The 25,411-nt window shown below is 43.9% G+C and overlaps 2 protein-coding genes and 1 non-coding gene across 3 annotated transcripts; 2 read left to right on the plus strand and 1 right to left on the minus strand.

Annotated features, from left to right (window-relative positions):
• Positions 1-11,844: 11,844 nt before the first annotated feature.
• On the minus strand, positions 11,845-11,947 carry LOC123047730 (U6 spliceosomal RNA). Its single transcript, XR_006423103.1, has one exon. It is a non-coding gene; the product is annotated as a U6 spliceosomal RNA (small nuclear RNA).
• Positions 11,948-18,660: 6,713 nt separating this feature from the next.
• LOC123044492 (chaperonin-like RbcX protein 2, chloroplastic) lies at positions 18,661-21,104 on the plus strand. Its single transcript, XM_044467232.1, has 5 exons — positions 18,661-19,011; positions 20,121-20,212; positions 20,318-20,375; positions 20,482-20,547; positions 20,659-21,104. Exons 1-5 carry the CDS (start codon positions 18,802-18,804, stop codon positions 20,782-20,784), a joined length of 552 nt encoding a protein of 183 aa, XP_044323167.1. The 5' UTR covers positions 18,661-18,801; the 3' UTR covers positions 20,785-21,104.
• A 309-nt stretch (positions 21,105-21,413) lies between these two features.
• On the plus strand, positions 21,414-23,928 carry LOC123044493 (L-type lectin-domain containing receptor kinase IX.1). Its single transcript, XM_044467233.1, has one exon. The coding sequence runs from the start codon at positions 21,847-21,849 to the stop codon at positions 23,926-23,928; it is 2,082 nt and encodes a 693-aa protein (XP_044323168.1). The 5' UTR covers positions 21,414-21,846.
• The last annotated feature ends 1,483 nt before the right edge of the window (positions 23,929-25,411 follow it).

Below are 25,411 nucleotides of genomic sequence, written 5' to 3' on the forward strand. Positions count from 1 at the left end.
CTTTCTTTGGCCATGTTACTTTGAGAAGACATGATTACTTTGATTAGTATGCTTGAAGTATCACCATTTTCATGTTAATATGAACTTTTATTTTGTATCATTTGGATCTGAACATTCATGCCACAATAAAGAAAATTACATTGAGAATTATGAGGTAGCATTCCACATCAAAAATTTCTTTTTTATCATTTACCTACTCGAGGACGAGCATGAACTAAGCTTGGGGATGCTTGATACGTCTCCAACGTATCTATAATTTTTGATTGTTCCATGCTATTATATTACCCCTTTTGGATGTTTATGGGCTTTATTTTACACATTTATATCATTTTTGGGACTAACCTACTAACCGGAGGCCCAGCCCGTATTGCTGTTTTTTTTGCCTATTTCAGTATTTCGAAGAAAAGGAATATCAAACGGAATCCAAATGGAATGAAACCTTCGGGAGCTTGATTTTTGGAACAAACATGATCCAGAGGACTTGGAGTGCAAGTCAAGAAGCAGCCGAGGCCTCCACGAGATAGGAGGGCTCCCCCCTATAGGGCGCGCCCCCTGTCTCATGGGCCCCTCGGGCGGCCACCGACGTACTTCTTCCTCCTATATAAGCCTATGTACCCCGAAAACATCCAGGGAGCCAACGAAACACAATTTCCACCACCGTAACCTTCTGTATCCATGAGATCCCATCTTGGAGCCTTCGCCGGCGCTTCGCCGGAGGGGGAATCGACCACGGAGGGCTTCTACATCAACATCCTTGCCCCTCCGATGAGTTGTGAGTAGTTTACCATAGACCTACGGGTCCATAGTTATTAGCTAGATGGCTTCTTCTCTCTTTTTGGATCTCAATACAATGTTCTCCCCCTCTCTTGTGGAGATCTATTCAATGTAAACTCTTTTTGCTGTGTGTTTGTCGAGATCCGATGAATTGTGGGTTTATGATCAAGTTTATCTATGAATAATATTTGAATCTTCTCTGAATTCTTTTATGTATGATTGAGTTATCTCTGCAAGTATCTTCGAATTATCAATTTGGTTTGGCATACTAGATTGATCTTTCTTGCCATGGGAGAAGTCCTTAGCTTTGGGTTCAATCTTGCGGTGTCCTTTCCCAGTGACAGCAAGGGCAGCAAGGCACGTATTGTATTGTTGCCATCGAGGATAAAAAGATGGGGTTCATATCATATTGCATGAGTTTATCCCTCTACATCATGTCATCTTGCTTAAGGCATTACTCTGTTCTTATGAACTTAATACTCTAGATGCAGGCAGGAGTCGGTCGATGTGTGGAGTAATAGTAGTAGATGCAGGCAGCAGTCAGTCTACTTGTTGCGGACGTGATGCCTATATACATGATCATGCCTAGATAATCTCATAATTATTCGCTTTTCTATCAATTGCTTGACAGTAATTTGTTCACCCACCGTAATACTTATGCTATCTTGAGAGAAGCCTCTAGTGAAACCTATGGCCCCCGGGTCTATCTCTTCTCATATTTGCTTCCAATCTACTTTTATTTGCATCTTTACTTTTTGCATATATATTATAAAATACCAAAAATATATTTATCTTATCATACTATCTCTATTAGATCTCACTTTCGCAAGTGGTCGTGAAGGGATTGACAACCCCTTTATTGTGTTGGTTGCGAGTTCTTTGTTTGTTTGTGTTGGTGTGTGGGACTTTTGAGGAGCCTCCTACTGGATTGATACCTTGGTTCTCAAAAACTGAGGGAAATACTTATGCTACTATTGCTGCATCACCCTTTCCTCTTCAAGGAAAACCAACGCAAGCTCAAGACGTAGCAGGCTTCCTCAAATGCCCTAGGTCTTCGTGAGCAAGCAAGTTGGATGCACACCCACTTAGTTTCTTTTGTTGAGCTTTCATACATTTATAGCTCTAGTGCATCAGTTGCATGGCAGTCCCTACTCCTCATGTTGACATCAATTGATGGGCATCTCCATAGCCCGTTGATTAGCCTCGTCAATGTGAGACTTTCTCCTTTTTTGTCTTCTCCACACAACCTCCATCATCATATTCTATTCCACCCATAGTGCTATATCCATGGCTCACGCTCATGTATTGCGTGAGAGTTGAGAAAGGCTGAAGCGCGTTAAAAAGTATGAACCAATTGCTTGGCTAAAACCGGGGTTGTTCTTGATGGGAGTATTTTGTGTGATGAAAATGAAACATAGCCTAACTATATGATTTTGTAGGGATGAACTTTCTTTAGCCATGATATTTTGAGAAGACATGATTGCTTTAATTAGTATGCTTGAAGTATTACTATTTCTTATGTCAATATGAACTTTTATTTTGAATCATTTGGATCTGAACATTCATGCCACAATAGAGAAAATTACATTGAGAAATATGCTAGGTAGCATTCCACATCAAAAATTCTGTTTTTATCATTTACCTACTCGAGGACGAGCAGGAATTAAGCTTGGGGATGCTTGATACGTCTCCAATGTATCTATAATTTTTTATTGTTCCATGCTATTATATTACCGGTTTTGGATGGTCATGGGCTTTACTTTACACATTTATATCATTTTTTGGGACTAACCTACTAACCGGAGGCCCAGCCCATAGTGTTGTTTTGTTGCCTATTTCAGTGTTTCGAAGAAAAGGAATATCAAACGGAGTCGAAACGGAATGAAACCTTCAGAAAAGTTATTTTTGGAACAGAAGCAATCCCGGGAACTTGGAGTGCAAGCGAGGGAAGTGTCGAGGAGGCCACGAGATAGGGCGGCGCGCCCACCCCCCTGGGCACGCCCTCCACCCTCGTGGGCCCGTAGAGGCTCCCCCGACCGACTTCTTTCGCCTATATATTCCCATATACCCTAAAGCCAACAAAGGACACAGTAGATCTGGAGTTCCGCCGCCGCAAGCCTCTGTAGCCACCAAAAACCTCTCGGGAGCCCGTTCCGGCACCCTGCCGAAGGGGGAATCCCTCACCGGTGGCCATCTTCATCATCCCGGCGCTCTCCATGACGAGGAGGGAGTAGTTCACCCTCGGGGCTAAGGGTATGTACTAGTAGCTATGTGTTTGATCTCTCTCGTGTTCTCTCTGTGGCACGATCTTGATGTATCACGAGCTTTGCTATTATAGTTGGATCTTATGATGTTTCTCCCCCCTCTACTCTCTTGTGATGAATTGAGTTTTCACTTTGAAGTTATCTTATCGGATTGAGTCTTTAAGGATTTGAGAACACTTGATGTATGTCTTGCCGTGCTTATCTGTGGTGACAACGGGATATCACGTGATCCACTTGATGTATGTTTTGGTGATCAACTTGCGGGTTCCGACCATTAACCTATGCATAGGGGTTGACACACATTTTCTTCTTGACTCTCCGGTAGAAACTGTGGGGCACTCTTTTAAGTACTTTGTGTTGGTTGAATAGATGAATCTGAGATTGTGTGATGCTTATCGTATAATCATGCCCACGGATACTTGAGGTGACAATGGAGTATCTAGGTGACATTAGGGTTTTGGTTGATTTGTGTCTTAAGGTGTTATTCTAGTATGAACTCTATGATAGATTGAACGGAAAGAATAGCTTCATGTTATTTTACTACGGACTCTTGAATAGATAGAACAGAAAGGATAACTTTGAGGTGGTTTTGTACCCTACCATAATCTCTTCGTTTGTTCTCCGCTATTAGTGGCTTTGGAGTGACTCTTTGTTGCATGTTGAGGGGTTGTTATATGATCTATCTATGTTATTATTGTTGAGAGAACTTGCACTATGAAAGTATGAACCCTATGCCTTGTTTCCTACCATTGAAATACCGTTTACGCTCACTTTTACCATTAGTTACCTTGCTGTTGTATATTTTCATATTACAAAAACCTATATCTACCATCCATATTGCACTTGTATCACTATCTCTTCGCCGAACTAGTGCACCTATACAATTTACCATTGTATTGGGTGTGTTGGGGAAACAAGAGACTCTTTGTTATTTGGTTGCAGGGTTGCTTGAGAGAGACCATCTTCATCCTACGCCTCCTATGGATTGATAAACCTTAGGTCACCCACTTGAGGGAAATTTGCTACTGTCCTACAAACCTCTGCACTTGGAGGCCCAACAACGTCTACAAGAAGAAGGTTGTGTAGTAGATATCACTGTCCAGAAATTCTATATCATTTCCAATCAACAATATGTCATCCACATATAATATCAGAAATGCTACAGAGCTCCCACTCACTTTCTTGTAAATACAGGCTTCTTCAAAAGTTTGTATAAAACCATATGCTTTGATCACACTATCAAAGCGTTTATTCCAACTCCGAGAGGCTTACACCAGTCCATAAATGGATCACTGGAGCTTGCACACTTTGTTAGCACCCTTTGGATCGGCAAAACCTTCTGGTTGCATCATATACAACTCTTCTTCCAGAAATTCATTCAGGATTGCAGTTTTGACATCCATCTGCCAAATTTCATAATCATAAAATGCGGAAGTTGTTAACATGATTCGGACAGACTTAAGCATCGCTACGGGTGAGAAAGTCTCATCGTAGTCAACTCCTTGAACTTGTCGAAAACCTTTCGCAACAAGTCGAGCTTTGTAGACAGTAACATTACCGTCTGCGTCGGTCTTCTTCTTAAAGATTCATTTATTTTCTATGGCTTTCTGATCATCGAGCAAGTCCACCAAAGTCCACACTTTGTTCTCATACATGGATCCCATCTTAGATTTCATGGCCTAAAGCCATTTCGCGGAATCTGGGCTCATCATCGCTTCCTCATAGTTTGTAGGTTCATCATGGTCTAGTAACATGACTTCCAAAACAGGATTACCATACCACTCTGGTGTGGATCTTACTCTGAAAGACCTATGAGGTTCGGTAGTAACTTGATCTGAAGCTTCATTATCATAATCATTAGCTTCCTCACTAATTGGTGTAGGAATCACTGGAACTGATTTCTGTGATGAACTACTTTCCAATAATGGAGAAGGTACTATTACCTCATCAAGTTCTACTTTCCTCCCACTCACTTCTTTCGAGAGAAAATCCTTCTCTAGAAAGGATCCATTCTTAGCAACAAATATTTTGCCTTCGGATCTGTGATAGAAGGTGTACCCAATAGTTTCCTTTGGGTATCCTATGAAGATGCACTTTTCCGATTTGGGTTCGAGCTTATCAGGTTGAAGCTTTTTCACATAAGCACTGCAACCCCAAACTTTAAGAAATGACAACTTTGGTTTCTTGCCAAACCACAGTTCATAAGGCATCGTCTCAACGGATTTTGATGGTGCCCTATTTAAAGTGAATGCAGCTGTCTCTAAAGCATAACCCCAAAATGATAGCGGTAATTCAGTAAGAGACATCATAGATCGCACCATATCTAATAAAGTACGGTTACGATGTTCGGACACACCATTTCGCTGTGGTGTTCCTGGTGGCGTGAGTTGCGAAACTATTCCGCATTCGTTCAAATGAAGACCAAACTCGTAACTCAAATATTCTCCTCCACGATCAGATTGTAGAAACTTTATTTTCTTGTTACGATGATTTTCTACTTCACTCTGAAATTCCTTGAACTTTTCAAATGTTTCAGACTTATGTTTCATCAAGTAGATATATCTATATCTGCTCAAATCATCTGTGAAGGTCAGAAAATAACGATACCTGGCGCGAGCATCAATACTCATTGGACTGCATACATCAGTATGTATTATTTCCAATAAGTCTGTTGCTCGCTCCATAGTTCCGGAGTACGGAGTCTTAGTCATCTTGCCCATGAGGCATGGTTCATAAGTATCAAGTTATTCATAATCAAGTGATTCCAAAAGCCCATCAGCATGGAGTTTCTTCATGCGCTTTACACCAATATGACCAAAACGGCAGTGCCACAAATAAGTTGCACTATCATTATTGAACTTATATCTTTTGGCTTCAATACTATGAATATGTGTATCACTACTACCGAGATTCAATAAAAATAGACCACTCATTAAGGGTGCATGACCATATAAGATATTACTCATATAAATAGAACAACCATTATTCTCTGATTTAAATGAATAATTGTCTCGCATCAAACAAGATTCAGATATAATGTTCATGCTCAACGCTGGCACCAAATAACAGTTATTTAGGTCTAAAACTAATCCCGAAGGTAGATGTAGAGGTAGCGTGCCGACCGCGATCATATCAACTTTGGAACCATTTCCCACGCGCATCGTCACCTCGTCCTTAGCCAATCTTCGATTAATCTGTAGCCCTTGTTTCGATTTGCAAATATGAGCAACAGAACCAGTATCAAATACCCAGGCGCTACTACGAGCATTAGTTAAGTACACATCAATAACATGTATATCAAATATACCTTTCACTATCAAATACCCAGGCGCTACTATGAGCATTAGTTAAGTACACATCAATAACATGTATATCAAATATACCTTTCACTTTGCCATCCTTCTTATCCGCCAAATACTTGGGGCAGTTCCGCTTCAAGTGATCAGTCCCTTTGCAGTAGAAGCACTCAATTTCAGGCTTAGGTCCAGACTTGGGTTTCTTCTCTTGAGCAGCAACCTTTTTGTTGTTCTTCTTGAAGTTCCCCTTCTTCCCTTTGCCCTTTTTCTTGAAACTAGTGGTCTTGTTGACCATCAACACTTGATACTCCTTTTTGATTTCTACCTCCGCAGCCTTTAGCATTGCGAAGAGCTCGGGAATAGTGTTATTCATCCCTTGCATATTATAGTTCATCACGAAGCCTTTATAGCTTGGTGGCAGTGATTGAAGAACTTTGTCAATGACACTATCATTAGGAAGATTAACTCCCAGTTGAGTCAAGTGGTTATGGTACCCAGACATTCTGAGTATGTGTTCACTGACAGAACTATTCTCCTCCATTTTGCAGCTGTAGAACTTGTTGGAGACATCATATCTCTCAACTCAGGCATTTGCTTGAAATATTAACTTCAACTCTTGGAACATCTCATATGCTCCATGACGTTCAAAACATCTTTGAAGTCCCGATTCTAAGCCGTAAAGCATGGCACACTAAACTATCGAGTAGTCATCAACACGCGTCTGCCAGGCATTCATAATGTCTGCAGTTGTTGGCGTGGGTGGTACACCTAACGGTGCTTCCAGGACGTAATTCTTCAGTGCAGCAATGAGGATAATCCTCAAGTTACGGACCCAGTTCGTGTAGTTGTTGCCATCATCTTTCAACTTAGCTTTCTCTAGAAATGCATTAAAATTGAAAGGAACGGTAGCACGGGCCATTGATATACAACAACATAGACATGCAAAATACTATCAGGTACTAAGTTCATGATAAATTAAAGTTCAATTAATTATATTACTTAAGAACTTACTTAGATAGACATCCCTCTAATCATCTAAGTGATCACGTGATCCAAATCAACTAAACCATGTCCGATCATCACGTGAGATGGAGTAATTTTCAATGGTGAACATCACTATGTTGATCATATCTACTATATGATTCACGCTCGACCTTGCGGTCTCAGTGTTCCGAGGCCATATCTACATATGCTAGGCTCGTCAAGTTTAACCCAAGTATTCTGCGTGTGCAAAGCTGGCTTGCACCCGTTGTATGTGAACGTAGAGCTTATCACACCCAATCATCACGTGGTGTCTCGGCACGATGAACTGTCGCAATGGTGCATACTCAGAGAGAACACTTATACCTTGAAATTTAGTGAAGATCATCTTATAATGCTACCGCCGAACTAAGCAAAATAAGATGCATAAAGGATAAACATCGCATGCAATCAATATAAGTGATATGATATGGACATCATCATCTTGTGCCTTTGATCTCCATCTCCAAAGCACTGTCATGATCACCATCGACACCGGCTTGACACCTTGATCTTTCATCGAAGCATCATGGTCATCTCGCCAACTATTGCTTCTACGACTATCGCTATCGCTTAGTGATAAAGTAAAGCAATTACATGGCAATTGCATTTCATACAATAAAGCAACAACCATATGGCTCCTGCCAGTTGCCGATAACTTCTACAAAACATGATCAACTCATACAACAATTTATATATCATCACGTCTTGACCATATCACAACACAACATGCCCTGCAAAAACAAGTTAGACGTCCTCTACTTTGTTGTTGCAAGTTTTACGTGGCTGCTACGGGCTTAGCAAGAACCGTTCTTACCTACACATCAAAACCACAAATTTTTTTCCTCAATTGTGCTGTTTTAACCGTCAACAAGGATCGGGCGTAGCCACACTCGATTCAACTAAAGTTGGAGAAATGGACACTCACTAGCCACCTGTGTGCGAAGCACGTCGGTAGAACCAGTCTCACGTAAGAGTATGCTTAATGTCAGTCTGAGCCGCTTCATCCAACAATACTGCCGAATAAAAGTATGACATGCTGGTAAGCAGTATGACTATTATCGCCCACAACTCTTTGTGTTCTACTCGTGCATGTAACATCTACGCATAGACCTGGCTCGGATGCCACTGTTGGGGAACGCTAAAAAAATTCCTATGATCACACAAGATCTATCTAGGTGATGCATAGCAACGAGAGGGGAGAGTGTTGTCTATGTACCCTTGTAGACCGAAAGCGGAAGCGTTATGGCAACACGGTTGATGTAGTCGTACGTCTTCACGATCCGACCGATCCTAGCACCGAAGGTACGGCACCTCCGCGATCTACAGACGTTCAGCTCAGTGACGTCCCTCGAACTCTAAATCCAGCTGAGGCCGAGGGAGAGTTCCTCCAGCACAATGGCATGGTGACGGTGATGATGAAGTTACCGACGCAGGGCTTCGCGTAAGCACTACGACGATATGACCGAGGTGGAAAACTATGGAGGGGGGCATCGCACACGGCTAAACAATCAACTTGTGTATCTATGGGGTGCCCCCCTCCCCCGTATATAAAGGAGTGGAGGAGGGGAGGGCCGGCCCTCTCTATGGCACGCCCAAGGGGGGAGTCCTACTCCCAGTAGGAGTAGGTTTCCCCCTTTCCCTAGTTGGAATAGGAGAAGAAGGAAGAGGAAGAGGGAGAGAAGGAAAGGGGGTCGACCCCCCTCCCAATACGGATTGGGCTTGGGGGGGACGCCCCCACCTTGGCCGCCTCCTCTCTCTTCCACCATGGCCCATTAACTCCCCGGGGGGTTCCGGTAACCTCCCGGTACTCCAGAAAAATGCCCGAACCACTCGGAACCTTTCTGGTGTCCAAACATAGCCGTCCAATATATGAATCTTTAGGTCTCGACCATTTCGATACTCCTCGTCATGTCCGTGATCACATCCGGGACTCCGAACAACCTTAGGTACATCAAAACACATAAACTCATAATACCGATCGTCATCTAACGTTAAACATGCAGACCCTACAGGTTCGAGAACTATGTAGACATGACCGAGACTCACTTCCGGTCAATAAACAATAGAGGAACGTGGATGCTCATATTGGTTCCTACATTTTCTACGGAGATCTTTATCGGTCAAACCGCATAACAACATACATTGTTCCCTTTGTCATCGGTATGTTACTTGCCCGAGATTCGATCATCGGTATCTCCATACCTAGTTCAATCTCGTTACTGGAAAGTCTCTTCACTCGTTCCATAATGCATCATCCCGCAACTAACTCATTAGTCACATTGCTTGCAAAGCTTATAGTGATGTGCATTACCCAGAGGGCCCAGAGATACCTCTCTGGAACACGGAGTGACAAATCCTAATCTCGATCTATGCCAACCCAACAAACACCATTGGAGACACCTGTAGAGCATCTTTATAATCATCCAGTTACATTGTGATGTTTGATAGCACACTAAGTGTTCCTCCAGTATTCGGGAGTTGCATAATCTCATAGTCATAGGAACATGTATAAGTCATGCAGAAAGCAATAGCAACAAACTAAACGATCATAGTGCTAAGAAAACGGATGGGTCTTGTGCATCACATTATTCTCTAATGATGTGATCCCATTCATCAAATGACAACACATGTCTATGGTTAGGAAACTTAACCATCTTTGATTAACGAGCTAGTCAAGTAGAGGCATACTAGGGATACTCTTTTTGTCTATGTATTCACACATGTATTAAGTTTCCGGTTAATACAATTCTAGCATGAATAATAAACATTTATCATGATATAAGGAAATATAAATAACAACTTTATTATTGCCTCTAGGGCATATTTCCTTCAGGACTGTCGTCTCTACCGGGGACTGGACGAAGGGATCCAGGCCGCCGCTGCCTGACCGGCCATGGCACCACCACGGTGCCTACAGCCGGCGGTGTCAGGCCCACCACGCTCGCATGTAGATGCACACCGGAACCACCAGCCCGCCCAAGCCCATCTGGGCAAGATCAGATCGGCGATCTCGGCCACCGCCACAGGGGCGACTCCGCCGCGGGGAGGTTGCGTCTCCGCTGATGCCGCCGTCACGCATGTCGTAGGGATGACGCCGATCCTTGCCAGCGGATCTCTGCCGAACGATGCGCCTCCGCCGCACAGAAAAATCGCCACCACCGCACGAGGGATAAGGCCCCGCCACCACCATCATAGGCCAGGCTTCGCCGGTGAGGCCTCAGGCGGCGGCTGGACGGAGCAGGCGAGGGGAGGGGACCTAGGGCCCGCGGCACGAATTGCCTAGGGTTGGCGACGCGGGGGTGGGTGCGGTGGTAAACCTGTATGACCTTGTAGGAAGTGGTGATGCTTTTGATTCTTGTAAGCTTGCTCATACCTGGTAATTTTTAAATCCTATCAACTGTAATGGTGTTCCTTGCAAACTCACTCAAATGGTGGTGGCTTGGGGGGGAGGGGGGTTCATGCCACGCTCAAAATTTTGTTATCTTCTCAATAAATAATGTATTTCTTAAAGTATTACTGGATTCAAGACTATCACCCGAAATTATTCCTGGGTAGGTGCAATTAAAGACACAATTTACTTAATCCAAACATATTTAGAGTAGAGAAAACGTGTTGCCAAATCTATAGTAATCTGGTTGTTTTGATTGAAATATCTTAGTGTCTGGTTGTAAGAAACGTGTTGCCAAAATCAATAACAATCTGGAATGGAATGACACAGGGGCTCTTTTGTATACTACTTTAAAATCCCATAAGAGAGAAAGAAACAGTGTGCGATTGTAAAAAAACAGAAAGATGCAAGGACCAGGAATAAATAATCCAGGGACTGGCGCGCTAAAAGAAGAGTATGGCTGGACCGAAAGAAGAAAGGGTTTTATCACTTATGCCACTAGTTGTGTCCCAGTGTCCCACTACTCAGTTTTGCCATTAAAAGTTACAACTGCTTAAAATGCCATCGTTCCATGAGATGCTTGCTCGAAAATGCCATTAGATATCTCAAAAATGCCATTGTTGCGTTAGATGTTTTCTTAAAAATGCCATTGCACATTGTTATTTTCAGGCCAAATCCGTTGACCATGTTTATGACAAAAATACCCCTGGATCCACATTTCAGTTATTTCTATTTCACAATCATAAGTATGGGCCCCACTTGTAAGGAGTAAGCAAGCGAGCAATTTTACATGAAAATAAGAGCGTTGTTGGGATCAAGTGGGACCCACACTTTATTGTAGTGACATAGAGGGAGAGCTAACATGTTGGTTCATAGATATTTATGTCATTATAACAATGTAAACGAGATTTGAGGTGAAAGTAATGGTGTCTGGTAGCGTTTTTGAGCATGCGCCTAACAAAGCAATGACATTTTTGAGCAGTTGAAATTTCTTGTGGCAAAACTAATTAGTGGGACGCAACTAGTGGCATAAATGATAAAAGCCCAAGAAGCAAAGGGCTTGAGAGAAATGTCCAGGGACCGGCGTGCGAAATCTTTAAAATTTTTGGACCATTTCTCGATTTGTGCGTGTCATCCTTGCACAGGGGCCATGCTAATATTCTCTGTATCATTTCAATTTTACCAGATGTCCCCAAAGGGACAGTGTTGTAGCCTAAGAGCATCTCCAACAGACGCGCAACACGCGGTGCGCTAAAAAACAATATACAGCGCCGGAATCGCCAGCTTTTGCACGTCGCGGTGCGCTGGCTTCAGTGGCCGCTGCAAAATATAGCGTGTCCGAGCCGCTCCAACAGACGCGCTAAACTGCAACGTGCGTGAAGAGCTGGCGCTTGCCATATGTTGCATTTTGGAGACAATATAGTGATATTTCAAACATCAAAACAAGACATGGCATAGTTTAAAATCACCGAAACAAGTTCATGACATAAAAGGTCAAATTCACGCCCACAACATCATCCAACCAAGTTCAAAATCCGAACCAAGTTCATGACATAAAAGTTCACACAAACAAATGGCACATCAACAATCATGCCTCGTCATCGTCTTCATCCTCCTCTCCCTTCGATTCATCATCCTCATCCATAGACAATTCTTCTTCCTCCTCTTCATTCTCGCGCGCCGCATCATCACGTGGAGCTCGGAAGGTGTTGGAAAGATGTTCAACGGCATCATGCGAAGGTGTGTGGTGAGGCACATCGGAAGACATTCCACCCATGCCACCCGGAGGTGCTCCCATTCCTCCCATGAGAGACACAAAACTCATGCCTTCCATGGTAGCTCCGAAGCCACCCATGCCTCCCATGGCCCCCATGGTAGATCCAAAGCTACCCATGCCGCCCATGGTAGCTCCGAAGCCACTGATGCCTCCCATGCCACCGCCACCCATGCCAACCATGGCTCTTTTTTGGACCAAGACTTCTTCACGGGCAAGATTGACGTACTCCTTTTGTCTCTCGTCGAGGGTAGATGTGTCCATGAAGAACAAGTACTTCTCCCATTCCAACAACCTAGTTCGCTCCTCCATGGTCAATTTCTTCTCCTCCAATGCCACCTTCCTCTCCTCGGTCGCCATCCTCCTCTCATCGGCCGCCAACCTCCTATCCTCGGCACCTTGGTTCCTTGCCATCTTCCTCACCTTGCTCGCTTCCTTTCTTGTCTTCACAATAGCTTCCATAGCATTTTTTAGCTCGTCATCTCCTTTCCTCTTCTTCTTTTCTTTTTCGTCTTTCTGGCATCCATCCGGTATTTTGGCTTGGAGTACGAAACCGAGTTTGGTGTAGTGCTTCTCTTTCCATCATCACTTGATGCCTCCTCCTCATAGTCATCCAAATCAATAGTTCGCTTGCGTTTGTTGCTCTCCTCATCATCATCCAAATCAATAGTTCACTTGCATTTGTTGCTCTCCTCATCATCGACACCATCACAAGGCTTCCATTTCTCATCATCCTTCAATTCTTCATAGCAATGAGACAAGGTAAATGGTCTCCCTTTCTTGATCTTCCCTTTCTTGGTCTTCTTCTCCTCTCCTTGGAATAAGTTTTGTGCAATAGTGAGCTACAAACAAAAGAACAAGTTAGCACTTGAAACACCAAGAAGAAGCATGATGAACATGGAAGAATCATGAAAGAAATGACACTTGCCCTATCTCTATCATTAGTGCCACTTGGGTTCAACGAGTCAACCACCTTAAGTGCGGCGACCCACCTTTGACAATCTCGGTTGATTGTCGACCACCGGGAGCGAAGAGATCTTCCGGAGTGGTCAATTCCACTTTTGTGTGTAGATCAAAGTGCTCCTTCATCCGGAACCAATATGCATCTCTACTTTGATCCCCTCCAAATGGAGGGATCCCTCGACACTTGCAACCAAGTATTGCATAGTAAGATGTCTTCGTCCATGGTTAAGTTGCCCCCTCTTCCTTTCGGTGCATGGACTATGCCCTCACCATCCTCGTCCACCTCAAACTCATGATCATCGAAATGCATCTCATTGGTTTGAGACCAATGAGAATTGTTGGAGCCAACACCCATAGCTGACATATATGACTCATCATTGAAACTACAAAGTATATACAACAAAGCAAATAAGCTATCCATATGTATGCATTCAAAAAAAAACAAAAAAGTTGGCGAAATTTTACCTTGTGGGCATTTCATCGAACACCTTGTGCGCATCGGCCGCCGGCTCAACAAGTAAGCTCACCGGCACTTTGGTCATGGCCGCGTCACGCCCTGCAGGCTTCTTCTTCGGCTGCCTAGAGGAGCCGTCCGCCCGCGCCGCATTTGGTTGCTTCGAGAGGGGGGCACGCGGCTTCACGGCAGGCGCCGGCGCGGCGCCACCCGCCGCCGAGGTCGTCCGTGGCGGCATGGAAAGGCCACGAGTGATATCGGTGCTTGGAGGAGCACTGACAGAGGCGAAGCCAAAGCTTCCCGCACTAGGGTTTGCGGCGGCGACGGAGGGGGATGTCGGGGAGTCCGTCCATCGGGCGAATTCGCCAGCGGCGGTGCAGGCAGGACGAAAGCGGCGCCGGCGTCCGAGTGCAGCTCGTGGGAGCGGACGCTGCAAACAAACGGCATGCAATGGCGTTTCGAACCGCGCGCTGAACTACTTGTGCCACGCGCGCGGTTATTACGTCTCCACTGGAGCTCCCAGAGCGGTTGCGCGCGCGCTAAAAACTCAAAATTTTCAGCGCGGCTATTGGAGATGCTCTAAACATTTGCTTATAAGCTAGTCATTTGTTCACTCGCTGCGCAAGGTGGGACTAAACGTTGTGTCTGTTGCTCCCTCCACAGCGCCCAGAAGCCAACGTCAGGTCCTCCAGTGCGCCAAGCAAAGAGCTTGTTGGGCTTCTTTCTTTGATGCGGCCCAAAGTTAGCAGATAGTCTCGTGGGCTTCTATCGTTCCGCCCCTTCTTGTCAGTCCGTCACACATACTTCATAAGCCAACATCATCATCGAGAAAAAAAACTCCATAAGCCAAATCTACAAAAAACATAAGCCTCATCATCGAAAAGAAAAAATGCCCTAAAAAATCAAAAAGAAAAAAAAATACTCGCATGCACAGTTATACGTACTTGCTAGCCTTTCTAAAGAAAGCTATCCTTGTTTCCGCAAAAAAAAAACTATACTTGTTTTTTTTAACCTAAAAAAAACTATACTTGTTAACGCCTCGTGAAATGCCTGGTTATTGGTAAGCAATGTGTAACATGTACGTGCTCTTCGCAAAAACAAAAAAAAACAATATGTGTACATGCTCAAGTTGTAACTATTGTGTGACGTACGACATGACATGGTTTCTATGTACAGGGTTTTTGAGAGGTAAACATATTTGATTTAGGACCCCAATAACTCCGGACTGTTGGGAGACTCCCATCCCGAACGAGTCATTCGCTAAGGGAAAGCAATCCATCGAACAATTTCATTTGCTTTTTTTTTAGAAAAACAATTCCGTTTGGTGGGAGAGAACACCCCAGTGTGAACCCTGTTGCACTACGGGCCTTTTTAAATGGGCCTCCCCTCAACCAAACGCCATCATTATTCCAAAAAAAAAAAGATATAAAAAGGCTCAATTTCTTCTTGGCTACTTTCAAGCCTTATTAAACCTGGAACTTGGACTTGATTTTTGTTACAATTATTTTTGAAAAAAAATATCAGAATATGTAATAACTGCCATCATGTTCAAATGTATCAGAACTTGATGAAAAAAATATTTGGCATGTGATGTCCATGTAAATTGCCTTGGTATACAAAAAGAAATTACCATGCTTTATTCAAAAAAATTGTTGTGTTTCAAAAAATAATGTACAAACAAACAGAATTTATTATAGTTGCCATGGTTCAAACAATAAAAATGCCATGGTTGCAGGAAGTAAATTTGCAATGGCACATGATATAATTTTGCTATGGTCTCAAAATTACAAAAAGTAGCCATGGTCCAAACAAAAATAAAATAATTGCCATGGTTGAAAAGAAATCTACCATGGTGCAAACAATAAAGTTGGCATGGTTCATAATTTTTTTGCCATGTATGAAATATGAATTTACCAAGGTCGAAACAATAAAAATTCCATGGTTATAGATTTTTTTTGCCATGGTCCATGATATAATTTTGCCATGGTCTGGAATAAAAAAAAGCACCCATGGTCCACACAAAAATAAATAACTTCCCTGGTTGAAAAAGAAAAAACGCCATGGTGCAAACAATAAAGTTGCCATGATTAACAAAAAATGTTCCCATGGTTCAAACAATAAAAATGCCATGGTCATAGAAATAAATTCGCCATGGTTAGGAAATAAAATTTGCATTGGCGAAAAAATAAAAAATGTCATGGTCTTCTAATAGGAATGTGGGAAAATAATATTTGAACTTGCCATGCCAACGCATCTTAAACTTGCCATGGCAAGTATTATATGGCATGTGAAAGGCTCATAACTTGCCTGGGAAACACAACTTAATTTGTCATGGCAAAAACGCATCTTAAATTGGCAAAAATATATATTGTGGTTTCATGTCAAAACACACCGTAAAAAGCATCTAAACTTGCCATGGCAACATATCTTAATTGCCATGGCAAGTGTTAAATTGGCGTGTGAATAGAACTCCAAATTGCCATGGCAAAACACATCTTAAATTGCCACAGTAAAAAGTGTTCTTTTACTTTCATGAGAAAACACACCGTAAAAAAATCTAAACTTTCCATGGCAACATATCTTAAAATTTGCCATGGCAAGTATTCGTTGGCGTGTGAATAGAACTACAGATTGCCATGGCAAAAAAGTGTATTTTAGTTTCATGTCAAAACACACCGTAAAAATCATCTAAGCTTGCCATGGCAACATATCTTAAAAATTGCCATGGCAAGTGCTAATTGGCGTGTGAATAGAAGTCCAAATTGTCATGGCAAATAGTGTATGTTAGTTTCATGTCAAAACACATCGTGAAAAACATCTAAATTTGCCATGGCGGGGACGGAGATGGGAATCAATGAAATGGGTGTGTGTGGGGGGGGGGGGTCACAAATTGTTGGTTGTTTTACATGAAAATTTTGATTTTCAATCTTGGAAGGCGCGATGACTCCCGCTCGCCCTCTCCCCTCCCCAAACCCACTAAGCCCCATCACTAGTTGTATCCCTCCTCACCAAGTCATGCATGCCACACATGTTTGTCAAAATGCCTCAAAACCGCTAGGTTGCTAACTTAACACAAATTATTCTGAGGTGCAAAAAAAATATTTCATAAATACATCTCTTTTAGTTTCTACGCAGCAACGCACGGGGACAATTAAATAGCTTAACACGAGCAGAGAATGTATCGGAGACAATGTGGGATGTCGAGATGACACGCTGGATTATACTCCCTCCGTTCGGAATTACTTGTCGCTTAACTGCATGTATCTAGTGCGAGATACATCCATTTGAGTGACAAGTAATTCCGGATGAAGGAAGTATTATTTAAGGAAAAAAAGTACAAAAGAAATATCATGATCTAGGACAGTTGTCCTCGCTTTATGAAAAAACCATAAGAAAACTTAGAAGTACATCTGATCCCACAAGACAATACTTATAAATTGGATCCGCCACCCACCCGCTTCATCGTCGTCACATCTTCGGAGGAGAGAGCGGAAACAAGAAGAGCAAAAACTGTGTTGCCCGCATAGGCCTATAGATGTAAACCCCTTGTTGATTTGCCGTAGTAGCCAGCCACCGTGTATGATGGGATATGGGGGACGATGCCAAATCGCCGGGGTGCGAGCCTCGATTTATGTCGATAGTTAAGCTAAGTCACAGGCAAGAACTCGTGACCTAGTCCGTGATCGCCCATGGGTGGGAACAACTTGCACAAAAGACGATGCCGCCAATAGCAAGCAAACAATCAAACCAACACCAGATGATGTGGAAGCACACATCCAACGATGACACTGGCCCAAAGGCTACTAGACGTCATTGACCATGCCGCCAAGATAGGGTCGAAGCTAGGTCGCTGTTATTCAAAGCAACGTCACCACCTCCATCTGAACAACATCATGGAACCAAAACCTAATCCAAACTACATACCGAACATGTAAAACTAAGGTTCCCCCTCTCTCGCCGCCGGTGTAGCAGACAGAGGGAGGGAAACCACCGACCTTGACAACGGGAGGAGATAGAGATCCGGAGAGGGGAGGGATTTGAGGGTACCGGCTAGGCGAGAGTTGAGATGGGTTGCCGCTCCTCTCGTGTGTTTGATGCTTTTCTGAGTTTTCTTAGGGTTGGTGTCCTGCTTAGAGAGACGAGGCAACGGTGGCTCTGTGAAGATGGAATAAGGTACTCCCGCCTAGCTCCCGTCCCACTGGTGCTTCTAGCGTCATCGGAGGGTGTGTGTGGAGGTTTGTCTTCGGCGGATCTCGCGGGATTCGATCGGCTTTTGTCTTTCGGTGGATCCATATGGATTCGGTATTTGTTCGTGTGTCTACAGGTAGGATCCCTTTGATCTAAATTTCTTTTCAACGACGGCGGTTGCTGCTCTTGTGCACTGGTCCTAAAGGGCCTTAGCATGACAACTTCCCGACTGTCTACTACAAGTTTTGCCGGGCTCTAGTGAGGGACTGGCGATGACGGCGGCGCGCCTTCGTCTCGCTTCAGTACTTGTACTCGTCGATAGGTGGTCTATGAATATGAATATAATTTTTATTATTTTGGTATTCATTGTATAATCATAATTGATGATGAATAGATTGAAAGTTTCTTTTTTAAAAAAAGATTCTGCAGAAACTGGAAAAGAAACATAAAAGAAATGAAAAAATAACGAAAAATAGAATACCCTCTCTTCTCATGCCTTCAGCCACTGTGCGTCTGTGCCCCACCTGGATCCCTCCACCGCCGTCACACGGACACGGCTACACCACCCATCCAAATCCCGCATCTCTTCCTTCTCTTTCAGCGTGTCACCGCCCGAGGTCGTCAGTGCGCAAGAAGAAGTATCTCGCCGTCCTCTTGCTTTCTGCGACTGCGCCGCGATGGCCGTCGCCCAGGCCGCAGCGGTTGTCACGCCGGTGGTGGCCGGGGCTGCGCCGTCCGTCTCTCCGCGGCCGCCGTCCCGGGGACCGGCCGGAGCCGGAGGCGGGCTGGGGTGGCGCCGCCGTCCGAGGGGGAGCGCCAGCCGCGGCCTGGTCATCGCGGACGCGTTCGGCGGGCAGTACGAAGACGGGTTCGGGGACGTGGAATTGGTACGTACGGTGAATGGTCGCTGCACTAACTGGTATCCACATTAGGTCGGTGGGCGCGTACTGATTTGCGCAAAGAAAAGATTTTTTTTGAGCATCAGTACAGACACTAGCGCTCATATACACGCGCATACACTCACCCCTATGAAAGCACGCGCGCACACCCTACCCCTATGAGCACCTCCGAGAGACTGAGCCGGCATATCTTCTTGAAATTTATGAAGTCATTATAGGCGCCTCGTCGTCGACGGGAACGTCTCCTCCCATTGAAATTTACGAAGATTGATACGTATATATCAGAGTAGCAGTAGTTTCTGACGGAATGATAATATTCATGTGTCTACCCTTTTTCTTTCTGGGGAATATTCATGCGTATCCTCAATTGGACTTCTGAACTTGTTTCTTTGCTAATCCTCTGTCGCGTGATTCCCATAAATATTAGTGGTCACTTAAGAAGTGCACATTTTCAAACATAGAATCACAGTACAACGAGTAAAACCTTAACAAGTTTGCTGATTCTTAGGGTTTTTGTTTTTGAAAAAACTAATTCAGATAAAGCAGTGTACTATTAAGTCTAAAATTGCAATCTTTGAACATGCAATATTCTAGTGCAGATTTCGGTTTGCAGGTTACATATGAAGCGACTTTGGACGTGAGAGCAGTTAGATGTTGATGCAGAGGCTTAGAAATATGAATGAGATTTTAAAAGATCCGAAGCAACTTTTAAATCTTTACCGAGAAAAGCAAATTATAAATAGACAATCCCTTTGAAGATAGAGAAAGTCCATGCAAAACATGAAAGCAAATTCAGACGGGGAAATGGCATCTTGCCAAAAATCATACAAGAGTGAGAAACAATCCACAGGAATATTGATGATGGCCTCATTTTCTCATCCAAAAAGTCTATATATGGAAAAGAATGTAGGGTGTATCAAAATCCTACAAGATTCTTATGGGAATTATCTGATCCAGATAGTCCCTTCGAAAGATGGCTTGGGTATCTATTCATACCAGGCCTAGACTGTCCCCTTACCTTAGCCGTGGTTTGTTTCACTATATGCCTATGCCATATTTTTCGATGGCCGTCCCCTTTGACATGTCCCCATCTGCAGGAAATCATGAATTACTTCACTTACAAGGCCACACAGACGGTACTCTATCAGTTGTATGAGATGAATCCGCCGGCATACACTTGGCTTTATAAGTAAGATGTTTTCTCCTTGGCCTCTTGAATGCAAATTGGTTTCCCTGTTGGACAGTTCAAATACTTCGAAATATTTTTTCAAAAATTATACTTCTCCTTTGTCAGTTATCTTGTCGTCAATGACGCAAAAGAGGGTATACATTTCCTGCGAGCGCTCTCGAAGGTACCATCTTTGTCTCTTGCTCCCCCAGGTTACAGAAAAGAAAAACCAGGAAATACAGCAGTGCGTTCCTGATAATTTCTTAACCTGTTTCGTAAATGGATACCAGGAGAGGCAAGACCTGGCAGAGAGGGTGATGGTCACACGCCTTCACTTATACGGCAGATGGATCAAGGTAAATGCAGGCAGAGAGCCATTTCAACGGTTCTAAGATAAGCATAGGATGCAAAATGCAGAAGAAAAATATTTACCTCTCCGTTTTTTTTTCTTTTTGGCATATGATCAGAAATGTGACCATACGAAAATGTACGAAAGGATTTCGAATGAGAACTTGGAGCTCATGCGTGAGAGGCTAATGGAAACAGTGGTGTGGCCAACTGATGACACGAACTCCAGCGACAAGCAAGATTGACGGTTACATGTTGAGTAGGATATGATTGCTTCACTCGATAATGTACTACACGTGGAGTGTCGATTTGAGTTACTCATTTGTGGATATAGTCCTTTATCAGAAAGAAAATGAATAGGATAATCGGCGTACATTCTCTCGTAGGGGTTTGTGTGAATGTCACTTGATGATTTTTGTCCTGTGAAGTCGAAAAAATATCAGAACGTGCGATAATTTTGTTTGTTCATGTTTGACAGTGTGCCTGTGTCCTCTATGCTAAGATTTGTATTGGGCATTCAAAAAATATCAGAACGTGTGATAATTTTGTTTGTTCGTGTTTGACAGTGTGCCTGTGTTCTCCATACTAAGATTTGTACTGAGCATTCGGGTTTACTGACTTTCCTTCTCTCTTCCCTTTTTTTAGTCCTGGGGATGCACAGCATGAGATTGCTCGATTTAACTAAATATGAAGAAAACAACACGTCATGATCAAGATCGCTAAGGGTAAACGTCATGTCGAAGGGAACCTTCCTTCAGGCCGAATGTCTGAACCCATTCGGGCGAAGCCTGCCACATACTATACTTATACAATAACAATACCTGTTCCAATCTGCTGAACGAAGCGGCCGTAATAGCTTCCTGTCTTCGACCATCAGAACAACATTTGGGCGGATATCCCCGAGCCCCGTGGCCTCTTTCCATGGTGGTGCCTGCTTTTGTCCCTAATCTTGGCCGGCCATGGCGATGCAAACCAAGCCCCGTCTCACCTGTTGGAAAGCTCGACTCATTATTCATTGTTTTGGAGCTTCAGATAGCTCCACCTCCACCAATGTTAGAGCTCCAAACCTGAGCTGCTCCTCTCTTGTCTTACATCTGTCTTCTCAGGAATTGGCAGGCCGGCAGTATGACAAACCCGAGCACTGCAAGGCCACCAACGGTTGACCAAGTTGATACCTTCTTTGCTTACTTGCAGCACCATGCATATGTGACAACTTCTAAGCTCTGCAGAAGTTGTTTCTGTTCCTCTTCTTCCTTCCTTCGAGGCTTCCACCACCCCCCACCACCACCGCCGCTCTTTCTCCAGCCATGAGATCGAGAGCCACGGGAACTTGCTTCCTGGCTCTCCAGTTCATCCTATTCTTCACTTTCAATATTGCCGGCGTCAGTCCTCTGTCCTTCAAGCTGAATTTCACCGAATCCAACTATACTGCGTCCACCGCAATCAAGTTCCAGGAGGATGCCTTCTACAACAAGGGGATCAAGCTGACCAAGGACGAGCTCAAAGACGAGATCACTAACAGTGTAGGCCGAGCAGTCTACGCCGATCCAGTGCTCCTCTGGGATACCACCACTGGTCAGTTAGCCGACTTCTCAACCCACTTCACCTTCAGGATAACTGCCACAAACTTAACCGCAACCAACAATCCATACGGTGAGGGCCTAGCCTTCTTCCTCTCACCGTACCCTTCGGTGGTTCCCAATAGCTCCACTGGTGGTTTTCTTGGCCTCTTCAGCAATGGGAGTGATCAGAATGACCCATCCAATGAGCTCGTGGCTGTTGAGTTCGACAGCCACAATAACACATGGGATCCAAAAGGCGACCATGTGGGCATCGACATCCATTCAGTTGTATCCGTAGACAAGGTGTTGTGGAATAGTAGCATTAATGATGGTCGCATAGCCAATGCGTGGGTAAGTTACCAGGCCAGCTCCTTCAACTTGAGCATCTTCTTGACGTACCTGGAGGATCCACAATTCAGTGGCAACTCCACCTTATCTTATTCAGTTGATCTCAGAAAATACCTCCCAGGCAAAGTGGCCATTGGCTTCTCAGCTGCCACGGGTAGATTTGTTGAGCTCCATGAGATACTTTACTGGGAATTCAATTCTACGGATTTGCAGCTGATGAAGACTGAGAAGATGAGAAGTGTACTGGTCATAAGCTTGGCTACTACCATAAGTGTCATGGTATGTTCTGTGTGCTTGGTTTGGTGCCTTCTGCATTTTAGGACTAGGAGATCAAGAAATGAGAAACAAAAGAAGCTAGGGTATCATGAGTCCATTGATGGTGAATTTGAAAAAGGGAGTGGCCCAAGAAGATTTCGGTACAATGAACTTGTGGCCGCCACAAGGAACTTTGCTTTGGAGAGGAAGCTTGGAGAAGGAGGATTCGGCGCAGTCTACCAGGGCCTTTTGAAGGATCAAAACCTCGATGTTGCCATAAAGCGAGTGGCAAAGGGGTCTACACAGGGAAGGAAGGAGTACATATCTGAGGTCAAGATCATCAGCCGGCTGAGGCATCGCAACCTTGTGCAGCTTGAGGGCTGGTGTCATGAGCATGGAGAGTTCTTGCTTGTCTATGAGTTCATGCCAAACAGGAGCTTGGACACACACCTCTATGATAACAGTAATTTGCTAACATGGCCATTGAGGTTCAAGGTCACCGCAGGTGTTGCATCTGCCCTCCTGTACCTCCACGAGGAATGGGAGCAATGTGTCATTCACCGTGATATCAAACCGAGCAATGTCATGCTTGATTCTGCATTCAATGCCAAGCTTGGTGATTTTGGGCTCGCGCGGCTCATTGACCACGACCGAGCCTCGCAAACTACAGTGTTAGCTGGGACAATGGGTTACATGGCTCCAGAGTGTGTCACCACTGGCAAGGCAATCAAAGAATCTGATGTCTACAGCTTTGGGATTCTTGCATTGGAGATTGCATGCGGAAGGCGACCAGTTGTACTAAAGGAAGACGATGACAAGATCGTATTGGTTCAGTGGGTATGGGATCTCTATGGAAGAAACAAGATTCTTAATGCAGTTGACAGCAGGCTTGATGGCACATTTGAAGATAGAGAGGCAGCGTGTTTGATGGTCGTCGGACTGTGGTGTGCACATCCAGATTACAATCTCCGACCTTCGATTCGTCAGGTCATAAGTGTACTGAAGTTTGAAGCACCATTGCCAAACCTTCCCCCGAAGATGCCAGTGGCCATGTACTTTGCACCGCCAATTTCTCTGTGCAGGTTTTCATACACCTCATCTGATGGGACACTCAAGCAGCAGGAGCTGGAGAGGTCCAATGGTTATGGAAAAACAAGCTCATCCACTGCAACCAATGCATCCAGTTCACCTCCTTCTGTGCGGTTGCCAGAGGTGGGCTACTAAGTCTGGCAGTTCCTTTCTATATGTTCAACATGTTAACACTTTCGCTTTTGTTTGGTGCCGACTGTATTAGAATGGCACTAAAGTTAAACTGCAGAGATGTTGTTATTAACTCTGGCTGGATGTTGCCAACAGTTTAATTCAGTTACTACTTTTGTATAGATTGGCTACCTGTAGAACATAAGCAACGAAATGTATCCTGAGTGAGTACCTAGAGTGGTGTTGACAGTTGTTGTCTTGTTCATTTTTGTTCAGCAAGTTAATTGCGCATTTGTATTTGGATATTGCATTACATGACGATAAAAATTAAAATCAATTCTGCACTACATCAGGTGAAGGCCTACTCTCACAACCTACTAACCGTAGATACAGTGAACAAACACCAATGAGCATATGTCCTTCCTGCTTATCTTCGGTTACCTTTTTGTTGAACTATGTTCCCTTTCACTCCCTCAACTGCGCATTGAGATACTAGATGTAGATGTGTCCTATTTGAATCGACCTTACACCGAACTATTCAAGTGTTGGGACTGTTACCATAATGCAAACATATTTATATCCACATAACGAAAGGAAGTAATAAACTACGTAATTATATCTGTACCACATAACAAAAGAGAGCAAATTACCAAATAGATAAACCACTAAAATGAAAAATAGTAGCTATAGAATTTTGGACGAGTCTATGTAGCGGCCGGCTGCTCGCTGGCATGCGCGAGCGGCCGGCCTAAAATAGAAATTCTTTTATCCGCTAGCGTCTGCTCTGCATAGACATACATGTGTGTAATTTTTGTCCGCTAGCGCATGTATCTTTTAGCATTTAATACATTCACATCGGTCACAATCAGTTGGAAAAAACAGATCACATATGCATTTGTTTCGGTTTTCAAATTTTCAAAAAGCTATATCTTCCAAACCGCGCGTCGGAATTAAGATCCGTTTTCACCGCTGAAATCCTCGCAACGTGCTCTTCAAAACTATATCCCGCATGGGGATGTTTCGACGAACTAGTCTTCCTGCCAACTAAACATCAATGTGTGTGCAACTAGACTAGATTGCCGCGCCAACTGAGCATATGTGTGTGTGCCAAAAAAGTCCTGCCAACTAAACATCAATGTGTGTGCAACTAGACTAGATTGCCACGCCAACTGAGCATATGTGTGTGCAACTAGTGTCCTGCCAACTAAACATCAGTGTGTGTGCAACTAGACTAAATTACAAGCCAACTAAGCATATGCGTGTGCAATTAGTCTTTCTGCCAACTAAACATCAATGTGTGTGCAACTAGACTATATTACAAGCCAACTAAATATCAATGTATGTGCAACTAGACTACATTACAAGCCAACTAAACATCAATGTGTGTGCGACTAGACTACATTACAAGAGGAGGTTGCACATCGACTTTCGTCGAGGCAATAGACTAGTCGCACATCAAAGTTGTCGTGGTTGCTAGGTTGTAACCTCATACGAAGGCGCAGCTCCA

Source organism: Triticum aestivum, chromosome 2B (assembly GCF_018294505.1).
Source record: "Triticum aestivum cultivar Chinese Spring chromosome 2B, IWGSC CS RefSeq v2.1, whole genome shotgun sequence".
Lineage (NCBI taxonomy): Eukaryota > Viridiplantae > Streptophyta > Magnoliopsida > Poales > Poaceae > Triticum > Triticum aestivum.